At 43.1% G+C, this 18186-nt stretch overlaps 1 protein-coding gene and 1 pseudogene across 1 annotated transcript in view; both read left to right on the top strand.

Moving 5' to 3' along the window:
• Positions 1 to 211: 211 nt before the first annotated feature.
• Positions 212 to 18186, top strand: part of PARM1 (prostate androgen-regulated mucin-like protein 1) — a 39926-nt gene continuing 21951 nt past the window's right edge. The window contains exon 1 of the mRNA XM_006754581.2: positions 212 to 935. Coding sequence (XP_006754644.2) covers positions 233 to 935 — 703 coding nt within the window. The 5' untranslated portion in view covers positions 212 to 232. The remainder of the gene's footprint in view (positions 936 to 18186) is intronic.
• On the top strand, positions 15960 to 16549 carry LOC102755699 (annotated as a pseudogene).

Genomic DNA, 18186 nt, shown 5'->3' with positions numbered 1-18186 from the left:
CACAACCCAGGCATGTGCCTTTGACCGGAATTGAACCAGGGACCTTTCAGTCCACAATCCAAAGCTCTATCCACTGAGCCAAACCAGCTAGGGCAGTGGGAAGAAAATATTTAAAAGTCACAGTTGGGGATGCACAATGCAAAATGAGAACTGCAAAACAACCTTGCCTCTCAGGTTTTCACACGTTAACCACTTTTGTACTGGCTCTTCCACAGGACTGAGAGTGCAGAGCATGCCTACATCAGTCCCCCTGCCTGTTTCTTTTCCGGAAAAGATTATCTCAACAACACCAACGACCTTCTGGACAAGCTCTCCACAGAGCCCTCCTGCCTCCCCCACCAGCGGCACACCCAGCAACTCAGTGCTCCCCGTTACAGTGTCATCAGTGCAGACATCTTTAACCCCCAAGAATGTTGTCATGGAGCCCACAGAACAGGAGACCACCTTGACTTCGGAAGACCCAAACACAGACACCTTATCAACAAGCAGTGTGGTCCCCATGCCCACGGAGCACAGCTCAGGCACTCCAGAGGCAAATGTGTCAGCCACAGGGTTGAGGTCCCTGGCTGAGTCTCCTTCACCCACCTCCGCTCAGACGCCAGCCTCATCACCCCCAGCCCTATCCACTTCACCGCTGCCAATTCTATCAACCTCACCCCCAGAGGTTTCTTCTTCTGTCTCTGACAACACCAACCACAGCTCCACTGAGACCAGCACCAAGACCATAGGAGCCTCAACCACACGAGAGTCCCCAACACAGGAGCACAGCTCTGGCCACACCCCCACTTCACATGCCACGTCGGAGCTGGTGCCCACAGAGAAAACGCCCCAAACAACTGTGCCAGCCAAAGTGACCTGTATTCTGGTAGATATTGAGACCACCACCGCTTCCCCCAGGGTGATCATGCAGGAAGTGGAACATGCACTAAGTTCAGGTGAGTCTCATTTGAGAACCCTACTACCGTTCTTGACCACATGGAGATGTTAAGAAAGCAATTCAGTTAACCAAACACAATTGTCAACTTTGAATTTTGGAGTGTAACACATGAACTGAAGTATAATTCCCCAGAATTTCCACATGATGTCTCATTGTGGCCAATTGCCAACTTTATGATTTGTCTTTACATTTGTCACAGAGAATGTAAATGAGTGAAAATATGTAAGTAAGGGATTAAAAGCATGGCATTTGGTCAAGCTTCCCAGATTTCAATTCTGGCTCTTGACCGCAGGCAAGTTAATTCATCTCTTTGTGGCCTTCTTCATCCTCATCTGTAAAATGGGAATAAAAGAGGTTCTATGGCATAAGGTTCTTGTGGAGATTAAATGAGATGATATATAAAGTGCTTAGAACAGTTACTGACAGGGATTAAGAACAAAGGAGATATCAGTTGTTATTATAATTTTGCTCTGTACTAACAAAGTGTTTATGAAAACCAGTCTAAAAAAGTAAGGTGGATGTGTAGAGAATTTTTTTATTCTTTGTAGTCATTGATATATTTTATGAGAAACACAGTAAATTTTACAGGATGTCACATTTGTTTTTATTTTCCCAGCAACCCTGTGAAGTTAGTATTATTTTATCTTGATTTTGCAATCTTGGAAATTATAATGGAGAGAGATTTAGGGTCTTTTCTGAGGTCACAAGCATCTGGCATTGGCATGGAAACTAAACTTTAGGGAACTGAGCAGGAAAATAATTTAGTGGGAACATTTGGCATCTTGATTAAGAAACAGTGAAGTGAGAACAGTCAGGTGAAGGGGGAACCCGGGGCTGAAGCTCTTTCTCTGGGTAGTCCTGTTTAGGGGTGGACTGAAAGGGGAATATTCCAGACAGACCACCTGAGGTCAAAGGAATGGCTGTGAGGAGAAATTAACATTTTTGGAAAAAAGATAAGCAATCACTATGAATAGAAACTCTATTAGACATTGAAGGTGGGTTAGAGATACAGATATGATTCCTCAAGGAAGAGCTCATAGTTTATTAGGGAATAAAGCCCCAAAGAATTACAAATGCTTATTTCAAAATCCCAGTAAATCAGTGAAAGTCCCAACAAGAAAAGGAGGCTCAATTAAACCAGCATAAAGGAATTCATTACAAAGGTTTGGCTAGCATACAGGGGAACCACAGGGGACCATAATGGCAGAGATGCTATGAGTCAGGCCTAGGAGGAAAGACACATACCCAGAACCCAGAGGAGAAAGTCTTGCAGAATAGACCACCTTGAAAGCAGCAGTGACTCTTGGTTGAGAGACACAACTAGCCCAAGGTTAACCTCCTGAGAGTGAAGGGAATCAGTATTCTGCCCTCACTCTCCCCCTTCCCTCTGATATGCAGAAGCCAAGGACAAGGAAACCCTTGTCCATACAGGTCAGCCTCCTGGAGACCTGGGCAGAGAGCAAAGTGGAGGAGTGTGGGAGTGGATTTGGAGAGGCAAAAGGAAGAAATCTAGCACATCAAAGTCAAACGTACATTCCTCTGTGCAGCTCCCATCCACATTTGCACCCCTGTTTATGCCTCCAGCCAGCACTTGTCACACTGCATTTAGATGTGCACTTTCTGTCTCTGCCTCTGCCCCAGTTCCCACCCCACACCTTGCCTGGTACTTTCCACGTTGCCAACATGCAGGTAACATCTCTCGCATAGTCTAGGAACCTGGAGCAGAGTGGGTGTTGACTTGACTCAGTGTCTGAAGGACTGTCTCTAACCAAGGTGCCGTCAAAGGGCAGCTTGCAGGCAGTGGCCCCATCTCTTCTCTCTGTTCTAGTTCAGGCCCTCATTGCCACCTGTGCACTGCTGCTTCAGTTTTCTCACTGATCTCCCTTTCGCTGCTCTCTACCCCCTCCAGAGTACTCCAAACATGGTGGATCCACACATTCTGAGCAGGGCATGTAAGAACCTCCTTAATCTGATGGTCTTACTACTTTCCACAAGTGCCCTAGGTTCATGGGCTAGATCAGTGGTCAGCAAACTGCAGCTCGCGAGCCACATGTGGCTCGTGAGCCGCAGTTTGCCGACCACTGGGCTAGAGTATCGAAAACAGTCCTGTTCCAATATTCTGGCTCATGTGTTAGACCAGGTATCTTAATTTCCTCAACTCTAAGCCAGCAAGGTCAAGAGACACAAAATTAACATCAGAGCTGGTCACAACCCTATAAAGTTCTAGGGAATATTGCAGCCAGTAGGAACTCACGAGTAAATGAAGGAAGGAAGGATTGAATGACTGGACAAAAAATAAATGTGGCAGGTTAGAAGGAGATCACTGAGCAAGGACCAGACTCCATTTCACAGCCCAAAGAGGATTTATCCCCTATTAAAGAAGAAACTATGTAGTGTGCCTTTCCTAGGACTGTGTGCTTGATGCAAAGAAGCACAAAGAGTATAAGGCCTGTGCTTTTGGATTTCATAGTTTAAGAAGAGAGAAGGAGCCAAGTCACTCTTAATATGAATGAGAATGAACAAGGTGGATGGAGGAACCTTTGAGCAGATGTGATACAATCTGTTCATTTCAAAGGTGAAGAAATTATGTCCCAGAACTTTGGAGTGCCTCACACAAGCTTACACCACTTACTGGCAGAGCTGGGCTCAGAGCCCAGATCCTCAAAACCACAATCAAGTCTTCTTTCAGCACCCATCACTGTTGCACTGCTCCTCTCTCAGCCCCACACGTCAAGCAGCACCCTGAGACTGTGCTCACAGGTTACTATTTAGGGATGTTTTTGTTTACAGATTTTTGTGCTGCCTTAATAGTGTATATAATATAGTAATAATACCACACTGTTATTTAGCATCTTGCTTACTCTGTGTAGGTTCACATAGCATATTTCTATTAATCCAAGAATTCAGCCATTCGTAGTCACCAATAAGTAATTCTAAACCAAGGTTAATGTTATTGGAGTTCAATTTCACTAGAGGAATTAAGGAAGATCCCATGATGGTGCCAAGTTGTAGGAGAAAATTTAGGCCTGAGGAGGCAATTGGGGCACTTGTGTGCAAAAGTGGTAGTTAATGCTGCACTCACCTGACTTCAGAAGGCACTCAGAAGTTGTAAGCACCAAAATTGCTCTTGTCAAGGTATCCAGTGCCCTCCACTTTGCAAAGTCTGATGTTAATCCTTAGGCCTGGCTTGACCTGACCTATCAGCAGCATTTGACACAGGTGGTCACTGCCCTCATCTTTATAACACTGTCCACTTGGCCTCCAGTACACTCTCCCTATTGGTTCTTCACCTGCCTGGCTGGCTGCTCCTTTTTAGTCTCTGTTGCCTTACTTCACCTCTCATCTTCCTACACTGGAGCACCCCAGGGCAGTACTGCCCTCCTCTCTCCCTGACTCTCTACACTCACACTCTCTCCTCTTCACACTCACTCTTGATACGACCTCATCCTGTCTCATGACTTAAAATACCATCCATGTGCTGATAACCCTAACATGTAAAATCCTATGCCTGTTTTTCTTCATTGAACTAAAGACATGTAAATCCAGCTGTCAGCTAACTCACACCCCCCATGTGGGTGGCTCATAGGCCTCGCACACTTAATATGTATGAGATGAATTACTGGTTTCCTTAACCCTCGGTCTGCTCCTCCCTCAGCCTTTCCCTCTCTTCTTTCAGTTCTTGAGGCTAAAAACGTTGGACTAATTCTAGAATCTTTTCTTTCTCACATATTCCAGTCCATCAGAACCTAGTCTCCTCTCACCCCCCCTGTCGTCTCTCACACGTGTGACTTTAATGTTCCTGCAACTGCTCTCACTTCTCATCACCCTTGCCAGAGAGATCCTTTTGAAACCGAGGACAGATCTGTCACTGCTCAGCTCTAACATTCCCATGGCTTCCCCTGAGTCTGAGCAAAGCCCCCGTCTTTGTCATACCTACAGTGCTCAGCATGTTCTGAACCCACACAGCCTCCCTGCTCTCACTGCCTTTCTCCTTTACCAGCAGACACACTAGCAGTCTTACTATTCCCAAACAGACCAAGGACACTCTTACCTCAGGGGCTGTGTACTTATTACTTCCTGCGCCTAATACAGTCTCCTGCCAGGTCTTTCAGGGCTCACTCCTTGTCAGAGATGACAGCTAACCAAAGTCTTGACTCATGAAAAGGAAGCCTTTACTCACTCTCCTGTCTGAAATAATAAACTCATCACCATTGAACCCTTCATGCTGCTCTATTTTCCATTTGATCACTTATCACTCTCTGACTTCATCTCACTTATTTGGTGAGTAGATGTTTGTTTTCTGCCACTAGACCAGGGGTGGGCAAACTTTTTGACTCGAGGGCCACAATGGGTTCTTAAACTGGACTGGAGGGCCAGAACAAAAGCATGGATGGAGTGTTTGTGTGAACTAATATAAATTCAAAGTAAACATCATTACATAAAAGGATACGGTCTTTTTTTTTTTAGTTTTATTCATTTCAAATGGGCCGGATCTGGCCCGCGGGCCGTAGTTTGCCCACGGCTGCACTAGACTGTCAGCTCCATGAAAGCAAGGAACCTTGTTCACAAACAGGAAGATGTATGTTACACACAACCCCTAGAACTGAGCCTTAATAACCAACCAGTTCCAGGGAAGCTATTCCATCTCTCTGAGCCTCGGCCTTCTCATCAGTAAGATGGGAAAGGGATATTCACATGACGGGGTTATTGTCAGGTTTAGTTGAGATAATAAATTTGCATCATACTAGCTACTGAGTAATGGCTCTGTCGATGACTATGATTATTTTCCTATGACTTACCATTTTATGATTTATCATTATTGCAACCATTTTGCTATTGTCCTTCTTATTGTTGTTGTTATAGTTATCATAAAGAATGCCCACCATCTTCAACAAACGTTTATTGAGCTTTTACATGAGTTAGACATCTGGCTAGGTACTGGTGATTCAGCAATGGAATAAAACAGTCACTCCCTCATGCAGTTTACAATTATCATGTACACAACATGGCAAATAACCTAGCTTGGTGGATCCCAGACTGTGTGGAGGGGAACACTGCAGGAAAGCAGGAAGGAAGGTTTCAGGACAAGTGTTAGAGGACTCTAAATAGCAGGATGAGATGACTTACTTACCAAGCCATTGATAGTAACCAAAGGCTTTTCATCAGGGGAAGGAAATGGTAAGAATTACCTTTTAAGAGGTTTCAACTGGGAGAAATATGTGTGGTAAGTTTCATGGCATTCAGGCCTGGCAACAGGTAGACCAGTTTATACTTGGTCTGTGGCTTGCCATTGTCACTGATAGACCACATCCCTTAACTACTCTGACTTTAAGAGCTCTTATCTATAAACCAAGTACAAGAGAGATCATCTTTCAGGGTCCTTTTGGCTTATTATACTATTCAAATTGTTTATTTAAATTATCCTGTGCCAAAGGAATGAGGTTCATATTCACATGAAGTTTGCTGAGTATATGCATGTTCCAAGGATGGAACTAGTGACTGAGGTGTGCTTGAGACTATCCATTCTACAGGTGAGGAAATTGGCCCAGAGAGATTAAGTGACTTACTCCAATTCTCACCTGAGTGACACAGCCAAACGCAAATTCAGTTCTCCTGACTGACCTTAAGTCAAGTGTTCCTTTCACTACACCCATCCTACCTGAATTCACAGAAAAGAAAAGCTGGGGGAGGACCAATGGCCTCCAGAACGTCTGTGGAAATGAATGACATGAAATATTGCCACACGCCGAGTGCCGGCCACTGGGTCTCAGGGAGGGGCTGCCCTATGGGAGGAGCAGCAGGTGCTAGGAGCAGGCATTCCAAGGTGGCTGTCCAGAAAAAGGAGTTTTAACTTTTGTTTTTCAGTTTTTGTCTTGCTTTTAAAGGAAGAGAGACATCTGTGATGTGTTAGGTTTGGGTTGCCTTATGTTATTAAATCAGAGCTCTTCACGGGTGGAAACTATGACTACGGAGTATTGCTGACTCCCTGAGCTAAACTGAATGGTGCTGTGCACAATTAGTTGCTCAGCATATGCTTCAGGGATTAACTGATGTTGCACACCAACTTAGATTCAAGACATCATCAATTCTTGCACAGGCAAACTTTAGAATTAGACTCACTCCACTTGTTGCAAACTGAATATTCTCTTTCTTCTGTAAAATCCAAGTGCCCGCTGGTCTTATACTCTCTTATACTTTCCATTACAAAAAGAAGGACACATAATTGTGAAAATTGGTAAAAGCCTTTGAACTTTAAATTGCTAGTCTGAACCCCAGCATTTGTTCAGCATGAACTGTTCTAATAAAACCATTAAATAAAGGGCTCTAAGCAGGCACAGACATCTAGACACCCATGTGCCCATATCTGCAAGGGACTTTCAGCTCCACATGACATCTGCTTATTCCAGATTCACTCTTAAAATGAACATAAATTTGAAAAAAGGAATTAACTCCAAAAAAAGTGAAAATAACTTTTAAAATAGTCATAAAAAATTTAGGAGTAAAAAAGTGTATGTTATAGTAAGTTGATGACCATCATATTTAGATGATGTATTAAATATATGTTAAAGGTGAAAATGATGATTTAATAAAAAAAATCATAAGTCAGAAGACCATGTAAAAGAATATTCATAAACATTTATTGATCAGATTCTTTTGGAATGCCCAAGATATATCAGGAAGCAATAGTCCTAAAAAGTATTATACCTATGTTAGGCTCAGCTTTACAAATATTAATTATATCATTGTACATGCCCCGGCCCAGTGTCCTATAGTAAATGGTGCTACTATCTTTTCAGTTCACTGTCCTTCACTGCCTGGGTCCTCTCCACCACTGAATACTATTGATTTTGAACTCTTAGTAGCTCTCAATTCATCTATTTTCAGTTTTACCCTCATGTCAAAACTCCCATAACCCCATAATTCCACCATGATCACTTCCTAACTGGCCTTTCATTTCCTCTCCTGTACCCATCTCACATCTTGCCCATTCTCCACATAGCAGCCAGAATGACAAACACAGATCTGATTGGGTCACACACAACCTCAGTACCACCAGCCCTTCTGGGCATCCCCTGCTCTTAAGCCCACAGGGTGGAGCCTTTGCCTGCCTTTCCGCCTCATCTCACCCCCTGTACCCCCATGTTGGCTATCTCTCAGTTCCATGAGTCTGCTGAGCTCCCTCTTAAGACAGAGCCTTTCCTTATTCAGATCCTTCTACATAGAACCCACAACACATTACTTACCTGGTTAATTCCAACTCATTCCTTAGGCTTCAGCTCAAACATTATCTATTCAGGAAGGCTCTGTTGGGGCCCCAGTCCAGCTGTGGTTTCCCAGTTACAACATCTTACAATTCAGTTGTCTCTCTTCTCCATAGTGTATGATTATTCATGTGCTTGTGTGGCAGCATTGCTCATTGCTTATCCTGCTTTTCCAGGTACCTGAACTGGGGCCTTGTCTATTTGGGCTTACAAATAGATCCCTAGTAACTAACAGTGTCTAACTCAGTGTAGGTGCTCAATAAATGTTTGATGAATTCATGAATGAATGACTTCTAATGACTAAATATCAAGCTTTAGACCATAGATTCACATATTTTCTGAACTTCATAAATCCTGACCTTAATCTGTTCAGGCTTTTATAATAAAAACTAGAGGCTTGGTGCATGAAAATTCATGCAGTAAAGGGGGGTCCCTCAGCCTGGTCTGCCCCCTCTCACAGTCCAGGAGCCCTCAGGGGATGTCCTACTGACTTAGACCTGGTCCCCAAGGAGCAGGCCTAAGCCAGTCTTGCCTCCCTCTGTGAGAGGCTACCAGGCTGATCAGAGGAAGGCATCACCCCCATCACCCCACTGCTGCTGCCACTGCTGGCCGTCACGGCTGCCTGCCCGCCACAGCTGCCTGCCCTCCTCAGCCCTCACAGCCACTGTGGCCTTCTCTGGAAGGATGTCCAGAAGACATCTGGTCTATCTGGTCTAATTAGCATATTACCCTTTTACTAGTATAGATACCATAGATGGAGTGACTTAAACAACAGAAAATTATTTCTCAGGGTTCTGAGGGCTGGGGAGTCTAGATTCAGTGTTTGGTAAGGGCTGAGATCTTGGTTTATACAAGGTCATATTTTCTCTGTGTTCTCACTCAGTGAAAGGGGAAAGGAAGTTCACTGAGATTTCCTCTATAAGGACACTAATCCCATTCACAAGGGCTCCACCCTCATGACATCACCTCCCAAAGGCCCCACCTCCTCATACTATCACATTTTTGGTTATAATTAAAACCTATGAGTTTGAAAGGACACAGGCATTTAGTCCATAATAATACCTGTGCATGCAAAGACACTCCTCTAATACCCCACCATCATTAGACAGTCTAAAGTAGTGGTTCTCAACCTGTGGGTCGTGAACAATGAAAATACATCCTGCATATCAGATTTTTACATTATGATTCATCACAGTAGCAAAATTACAGTTATGAAGTAGCAATGAAAATAATTGTATGGTTGGGGGTCACCACAACATGAGGAACTGTATTAAAGGGCTGCGGCATTAGGAAGGTTGAGAACCACTGGAAAGAGCTTGCTGCTCCACTCAGGGTTCTGCCCACCCCTGTTCCCGCCACCGCTCCTCTCTTCCCACCATGCTGACTCTTATCTTTGGTCTCCAAGGACTTAAGGGCTGACAAGTTATAAATTGTTATAAACTCTCACTCACATTTTTCCTTTTTTTTTTTCTTTTGTGCTCAATTGTGCTCAATTCTTTAAACTTGACTAAACCTTAAAGCTTGCTAATGCCAAGTAAACTCCCATAAGGAGCTCCAACGGTCAGATTTTATTTTAGGTAATATTATTCTGGATTCTTTTCTCCATTGCTTTTATTTCTTCTTGGATTTACTTTTACTACTTAAATCTTAACCTGATTTTGAAAAAGTTAAAAACTATTCTTTGAAAAATATATGTCAAGGTAATAAAGTCAGCTAGTTACCATTTAAATTATCTACCAGAACACAACTCCCTACAACACATTTACAACATAAATGTGACGAAGTTTAATCGTTTCAATGTCACCTTTCATTACATTTGGAGAGTTTCTGCCTCCATGGGACAATTTCTGCTTTCTGCTTCAAATGCTCTCACCAGTTATATATGACTAAAATGATTTTGGAAGTGCTTCACTGAGAAAGCAGGTTAGCTTAAAGCACATCTGATAGCATTAATGAATCTATGGCTTGCTGGCTCACTGAGAAAACTGATTGGAAAATGCCTGATTCCATATCCAAAATGAATTCTCACTGTAATCTTCTGACTCAAGAGCATGTATTTTCAGTTACAAAATAATATCAGGAAAGTGAGAATGGATCAGCACAGGCCCACTGTCTTTATCAGAAAAGGATCTAAAAATCCCACCCCAGTCAGGAGCACTGTATTCAGAGAACATATAATGGATACTACATTGATATTTTCCTCAGCATGACTTGTTTCTCAGTTCTCAGAAAAGAAAAATATTGGCCAATAAGAGACAAAATTTTATTTAACAGTATCTTGCTTTTATCGTTGGGCTCATGGCCTTCAGGGGTGGACGACAGGCTCAAAAATGAAGGTAAATTTAGGTTAAAATTATATAATTTCAATAAATCCATGGAAGTGGACCATCAAAAACCATTTGCCATATTTCTGCTTGGAGAAATTAGGGGGTCATTTCAAAGCCAGGCTCCAGGAAGGCAAGAATATTGCTAATGATACAAACTCAGGCATCAGACTGCCTGGCTCAGATCCCACTGATGCCATTTGCTAGATGGGAGACTTGGGCCATTGTATTCATCACTGGGTGTCACATTTTCCTCATCTGTAAGATGAGGGTAATAATAGTACGGGCTTGCCCTCTAGGATTCCTATGAGGATTAAATGGGACAAGTTTATAAAGTGTCTCACACAGCACCAAATAAATGTTAGCTGTTATTATTACTACAGTCGGGTCCCTAATTCTCAGTGTGGATACCAACAACAGTTGACTCTTCTAGACTTTGATTTTCTTAACTTGAAAAGAAATAGAATGTTTGTAAACACTTTAAGATTCTCAGAAGGATTATTACTATAAGTATTCTATAATAAAGATACATTTAAGCACCTGCCCAGGACACAATACAAAAAAAAAGATAACCCAAAAAGTGTAGAAGAGAAAAATAACTATGTGCACATTTGAAGTAGTAATGCTCTCACGAAACTTGTGAAATCCAAAGCAAAGGGTTAAAGAGTGCAAACAACTAGAGATTTCCAGCTGGGAGAAAGGAGGTCTTAGGGGAGGGAGGAGACAAAGGTTCAGCTATAGAACTTTGCCGAGGCCCCACTGGCCCGTAAGAGGTTGCCCTCTCCCCTAATCTGGCATCAAAGTTGGGAAATTATTTTCTTTTCAGAGTTTTTAACTTAGTCTGGAAGAAATTAAAACTGGGTAAAATACAGTATCCAAAAGCAGGTTCCTGCCTGGCCTTGGTGATTAATGAAGCAAAGCTAAATGAACTAATGGTTCCCGGAGATCCCTGAGTCAGTCCTTGGGTTGCAGTTATTATACTGATGTGACTGCTCTTGGCCAAGGTGTTGGGACAGGTGATCTGAAACTGTGACTCCCTGCTCCACACACAGATTCCATAATTAAAATGACAAATTTCACACTGCTTAGCAAACAACATTAGGACTCTGTCTTGGGCTCTGAGAAGTACCCCCTTCCTCTCGCTTATGTTCTCTGAACCAAGAAAATGCCAGTGTGGAACATCTTACCTGCTAAGACTGGTGAACCCTGAAGAAATCTGAGCCTTCACCTGCAGACTGGATGAGTCTCAAAAAGGGCACATGCCAGCTTCCCCCCTCAGTATTGTTTCATCCATGGTCATGCCTCATTTTCATCTTTGAAGTACGAAAGGGATAGAGAAGGAAGTAACAACAAAAGGCCAAAACCTCTTTCTGTGTTCATGCAGATGAATGGCAGCTCTTAAGCAGGACAGTGGCATGCTTCTTGTGGCACGTTATTGGCCCCTCAGTGTGTCAGTCACAGAGAGTTGACTTCAGAGTTGAGATCCCCAATCTGGCCCTTAAGGCTGACTTCTCTACCTACACACACCCCTCCTGCCCACTGCCATGCAGCTAGTTGCTCCAAACTGAAAATTTCCAAGGGAATTTTTTTTTAATCATTTCAATACTAATTGCATCTAGGATGCTCAGATAGCAGAGAAATGTAAGGATCTTTTCCCCTCTTTCTGACTTGACTTCTGAATAGAAATATCTATGTCCTCCAGTCAAGGAGTGTAGGTGACCTAACTTGACACAGCCGACCCACTCACGCTACAGGTAAGAATTTTCAGAAGAGCAGGAGAGTTTTCCTCATCCAGGACAAACAATAGAGGGGATCCTCTGTCCTTCTTCTTTTTTTTTTCTTCAATTATTCTCCAGAAATCTCTCCAACCCCACCCTCCTCTCCATCCCAGGAGATCTGGAATGGGGCTGATACAGAGTTCAGATTCCCACCCGTATCACTTAGCCCAGTAGAAATGATAATTCAGCACAGGCTGAATTCTATTCATTATATAAAGTAATTGTGAAATAGTTATGAATCTGTCCTGCAGGAGATGTGAGAAGGGCAGAAACCGACATGGAGCATGTTAAGGAACAGACTTAACATCATGGACTTAGAAGTGAAGTCTTTGTTCCTGTCTGCACTGCTACTCCTGGGAGTGGCTGAGTCAGGACAGTTGTCCCTCCGGTGCCGCATTTCCTCCACTTTGGGCCTCCACCGAGAAGCACTCTTCATGAAGCTGCCACGTTCCCTGGATCAGTCCCACTGCTGGTCCCAGCTCCTGCCCTCTGTTCTTCCTGACCTCTCCCACAGGCTCTGAGGGCAGCTGATTTACCCCAGCCCAGCTTCTCTCTCACACACACGCCCTCCACCTGCCCAGCCTCTTTGTGAGTCTGGTTTTCCTGGGAGCAGTACTCTCAGAAGAATGGTTTAAGTCCCTACATGAGGAGTATGCAAGATGATGAATCTTGCTTATTCTAATAAAAACTGTTTTGTTTTAATGAGAATTTGAGAAAAGAATAAAACAACACATTGAATCATGATTGCACAGCTTTATTGCTTAGGGTGTGGCTATATGTAGCAAGTATCTAAGGAAAAATTATGACTTGATTTAAAGACATACATTTAGAAAATAATAGTATAGGTATGTGGACATGGCAAAAGCATGAGAGTGATATGGAGGTGTTGGAATTTTGGAAACCCAGCACTGAAGTTGAGGCTGGCGTCTTGTCCTTGTTTATTGTCTCAGCTAACAGTGGTTTAAGGTTTTACTTGGGATGAGACCAAGGAATAGAGAATTTAAAAGGACACAAACCAGATATCAAAATGTGAGTTCTAGTCCCAGCTCTGTCACTAACGGATTCTAATCACAATCAAATCTCTTAATTTCCATAGACTTCCATTTTATCATCTGTAAAATGAAGGGGTTAGATTCAATGAAACTTCTTAGAATTTTTTTCAACAATAAAATTACATTATTCCATTGGTCATGATCTTGCTGAGAGCAAAACTTGAACTTGAGATTCTCACTCATTTCTAATACCCAAGGTATTAGAAACACTCAAATCTCCTCTGGATCAAGGTTCTTTTCTGGCTCAGAGTTTTTATGGATAAGAGGTGCCCTGAGGTTAAATGGGACCTTTGTATTGCATTCATGATGCACAAAGCATTTTAACTATGCTAATTTGTGAAAGCATTTTGTGAGGAAGCAAGCATTTCATCAAGTCCACAGTAAACATCAGCTGCATGAATGATTGAATGAATCCCCATTTACAGGTGGAGATAGGGACCAAAGGGGGCACGGAGGCTGGGAGGAGTAAAGTGACTTGCCCAAGACTCTTCAGCTGCTGTGTTTATGAAGCCCATCTCCATGCCAGGTCTTCTCATCACACAGAGTGGGAAAGCATAGGTTTGGGGAATCTAGCCCCCATGGTTGAATCCCATTTATGCCTGCTATGCAGGTGAGCAGAACTTTTTAAATTGCATTATTTCCGAAACTCCAAACTGCAGATTCCTAACCAGCTCTGCCTAGCTTAATGCCTGGCATAGGGTAGCCGCAGTAATGGTGGTTTCTATGACTTTTATGGCCGGGATTGTTTCTCTGCATGCTTCCATTAGTGTTCTTGGCACAATACTACAGACGTCCCTGGGAACTGTTGTTAAGCCAAGGCTGAATTTGGAACAGTCTTCGAGGAGAGTCTGTTAACAGCATTCAGATAGAAGGGTCACCCATACTTCAGGAGGGATTCTCATTCCCTGCAGGTTCCGTTTGGTCTGGGCAGCGCCTTTAGGCCAACTGAATGAGGGAATGCTCCCTGACATTGACCTGGGACTGCTGTGCGGCCAGGGATGTGTCCTAGTGCTATGGGAAAAGGAATGAGGTGGCGTCCCCTTTGCTATTCTTAGAAATCCAGTCTAGGAGTCAAAGGAGAGCGGGGACTGGGTGACCTAAACAGGTAGTGATAATAAATTCCAGTGGTAAAGAAGCCTCATTTGTGTTGGGAAAGATTGTAATTGTAAGTGAAGTGAAGAAACTTTTAAATGTTGATAACTAGCGACTGTGCTGGCTTGTGTGCCCCGGGTTGCATTAATTGCAAACCTGAGCTCCCTGTGTTCTTCAAGTACAGCCAATGTGAATGCATGAGGGAGAAATGCAGGGAGCAGGAACAGCCACTTGCCTGGCCAAGTACAAATCTTTTGTTTTCTCCACAGAGATTTATATTTGTGTATACATTTTTAACTATATGCTACCTATGTAGGTCAAATGCTCTTAGAGAAAAAAAGTAAACCAGGTCTCCTGATTACAGGAAGTGGAAAGTATAGATATTGGAGATCCTGCCCCAAAGTTTGAATCCAGCCCCAAGGCAGGCCTGATTCCTGGATGCCAATAGAAAGCAGACAGAGGACGCACTGGAGGGGCAGGTTTTACCACAGCAGATGCAGAGCTATTGCTAGAGCCCAGGATGACAGGAGAGCCTCCTGGGTACCAGCATGGAGCCTGCTCTGTGTCCCAGTTCTTCTCCTTACATGTGGTTCTGGGCCCTTAGTGTCTCTGTGCCTTGGTTTCCTCATTTGTAAATGGATATAATAAGCATAGCTACCTTATGGACAATTACATTAATTGAAATAACTGAAGCATAGAATAATCCCTGACACAGGATAAATAACAAGAGAGTGTCCATGGCTATCACTTTTTTCTGTTGTTGACTGTTACTTCTATTATCATTGCTGTTCGAAGGAAGGAGTTGCAATGAGAGACTATTGCTGTAAAGAGGGAGGAGCCTTTTCCTAGGGTAATAAAGAGAAATCCACACTCACACAGACCTCAAACCTTCAAGCCCTTTCTCATCAGGCCCACTTCCTTCCTCCAGCACAGACATGTGCTTTCACAGAGAAAGAATCCCTTTGAGATGATATGTTCCTTTCCTCTGGGTGACGTTGACTGGAGGAACCGCCACACACTCTAAAACGGCCATCTGCTTCTATTCTCCATTTCTTACCTACTCCCTGGATCAGGGAGAGGAAAGAAAAGTGCAAAAATATTGAAAAACAGTCAAAGAGGTTGTCAAAGATGCTTCTCAAAATAGATCAGATGCTCACAGACCCAGGAACTTGGTCAAAGTATGGACAGGGGCGTTCTAAGTAAGCTGGCTGTTGAATTTCCAAGGACCGTGTGGTTCAGAAGTCATCCACAGAGAGGAGAAAGACCACTCACCTTTTTGTCACCCCTGGAAACATCCCACCATCAACCCTCTGCTTCCCGCTCTCTCAGAGCAATAACAAACTTTAAAAGAGCTGTGACTGGGCGGGACATCAGGCTGCACTAGGGTGTGGTTTGCACTCTCCAGAGCTGGACTTTATTTTCCCAGCAAGCCCCAGTTCTATTGTTTTTGTTTGTTGTGTTATTAGGTTGTTGTTGTTGTTGTGTTTGTATGTGTGTGTGTGTGTTTTCATAATATGGCAAAGGTTCAGATAAACAGTGTAGTGGTTTTGGATAGCCCTTCTTTCTACAAATCATTCATGTACAAGATCACCTTCCAGTCTGAAGACTTGGAGTGGAAAATTATCTATGTGGGCTCTGCAGAAAGTGAAGAATACGATCAAGGTTTAGACTCTGTTAGTGGGCTCTGTGCCTGTAGGAAGGCATATATTGGTATTTCAGGCTGATGCACCTCATCCAGGGCTCATTCCAGGTGCAGATGCAGTAGGTGTAACAGTTGTGCTACTCACATGCACCTATTGTGGTCAAGAATTTATTAGAGTTGCTATTGTGTAAATAATGAATATACTGAAACAGAATTAAGGGGAAATCCACCAGTAAAACCACTTTTCTAAGCTTCAAGGAACATTTTGGATCTAATCCCAGAGTCACAAGATTCTATATTATTTGAGAAGATAACACAGAGAAGCTAGAAGATGCAGCGAGCAGTAATCCAAATCTACAGTAACATCTTTCAACAGATGCATTACCTGTAGCATCAAAGGGATGATCCACGTCAGAAAATGCACTCCATGTCACGTTCGAATCCCACATGGACTGCACGTGACCACCTGCCACCCTTCAGTACAAAGCTGTAAAAACTCACAGAACTAGTTCTCTGAAATTCCATGATCGGTCAGTCACTAAGACACAATGGGAAGAATTTATTTTAGAAAATCCTGTTGAGCCTTAGCCAAAGTTGTTCAATGGTTAGAGTGTTTGCCCACACACTGAAGAGTTGAGGGTTCAGATCCTGGTCAAGGGCACATACCTGAGTTGCAGATTTGATCCCAACCCTGGTCAGGATACTCTCATGTGGGAGGCAACTGATCAATGTATCTCTTTCACATTGATGTGTACTGGCACTGGGGCAGCACGTGACTTCCTGAGGTCACCTCCATGCCTGGCCATACGCCCCAAGTGTTCTTCGGGAAGACAATGCTGGGATGCTGGTCGCCTGGCCATGAAGGGCCACACCAAGGGCTTCATATAAAGTGGGCAGGCACCTGAAGAAAGGCCAAGTTCAGATCCCAAATGCAGGACAGGTTCTAGGGAAGGGTCACTGGGTTACTAACAATGGAGGGATATTTGTCTAGAGGGGAGGGGAGCTCACTGTTTAGATAAAAAGCTGCTTTCCCTTAACATCTACCTCAAGGTGGTTGTCCGTGCGACTGCATAAAAACCTCAATCTTTGCCCCGGCTGGGGGTGCTCAATGGTTAGAGTGCTGACCCACGGTCCCATGAGCTGCAGGTGTGATTCCCAGTCAAGAGCACATACCTGAGCTGCAGGTGTGATCCCCAGCCCTTTGGCCCCTTGAGGGGTGTGTGCGGGAGGCAACCAATCGATGTGTCTCCTCCCTCTCCCTCTTCCTCTCCCTCTCCCTCTCCCTCCCTCCCTTTCACTCTCTTTAAAAATCAATGAAAAAAATATCCTCAGGTTAGGATTAACAACAGCAACAACAAAAAATCGTATAGAAAGAAAGGAAACCAGTATTTGAGCAAATTGTGGAATATAAGTACAATTATTTTTAAGTAATTTTTCTCTAAGGTGTTATTTTATTTGTTCTGAAACTTCTCTGATAATATATATAATGTTTTTTCTCCTCTATATGTAATTAAAGCACTTGTAAAAAATATGGCTCATAAAGCCAGGATATAAGGATATTTTAGCCTCCTGGACAATAATCTTTGGACCTTCAAAAGAACAAAGTTCACTTCAACTAAAATGCTTCTTCCTGTAATAACAAATAGTTTGGTTTAATTTAATGGGTGAATTTTCATTATTTTTTGGAATGCCCTCAAAAAAGGAATTTGAAGTCAACTATATGCTACCAAGAACTATAGGATCACCCATCTGGTGTGGTTCAGTGGTTGAGCATTGACCTATGAACCAGGAAATCACAGTTTGATTCCGGTTATGGCAAAATGCCTGGGTTGTGGGTTCCATCCCTAATGTGGGCATGCAGGAGGCAGCTGATCAATGATTCTCTCTCATCATTGATGTTTCTATCTCTGTTTCCCTCTCTCTTCCTCTCTGACGTCAATACAAAATATATGTAAAAAAAAATAACTGTAGGATCTGAATTCCCAGGCCATCTTGAAGCCTCCTATGGCTACTATTACAGTTCACATAATGTTAGATAGCATTCAGTTTGGTTCCTAAAATAATAACAAATGTGGTTAATTGTCCTCTGGCTATAGTTT

The sequence above is a fragment of the Myotis davidii genome, unplaced genomic scaffold (assembly GCF_000327345.1).
Source record: "Myotis davidii unplaced genomic scaffold, ASM32734v1 scaffold892, whole genome shotgun sequence".
Taxonomy (NCBI): domain Eukaryota; kingdom Metazoa; phylum Chordata; class Mammalia; order Chiroptera; family Vespertilionidae; genus Myotis; species Myotis davidii.
The sequence above is the reverse complement of the archived record's forward strand: the minus strand, read 5'-3'. Positions and strand labels throughout refer to the sequence as shown.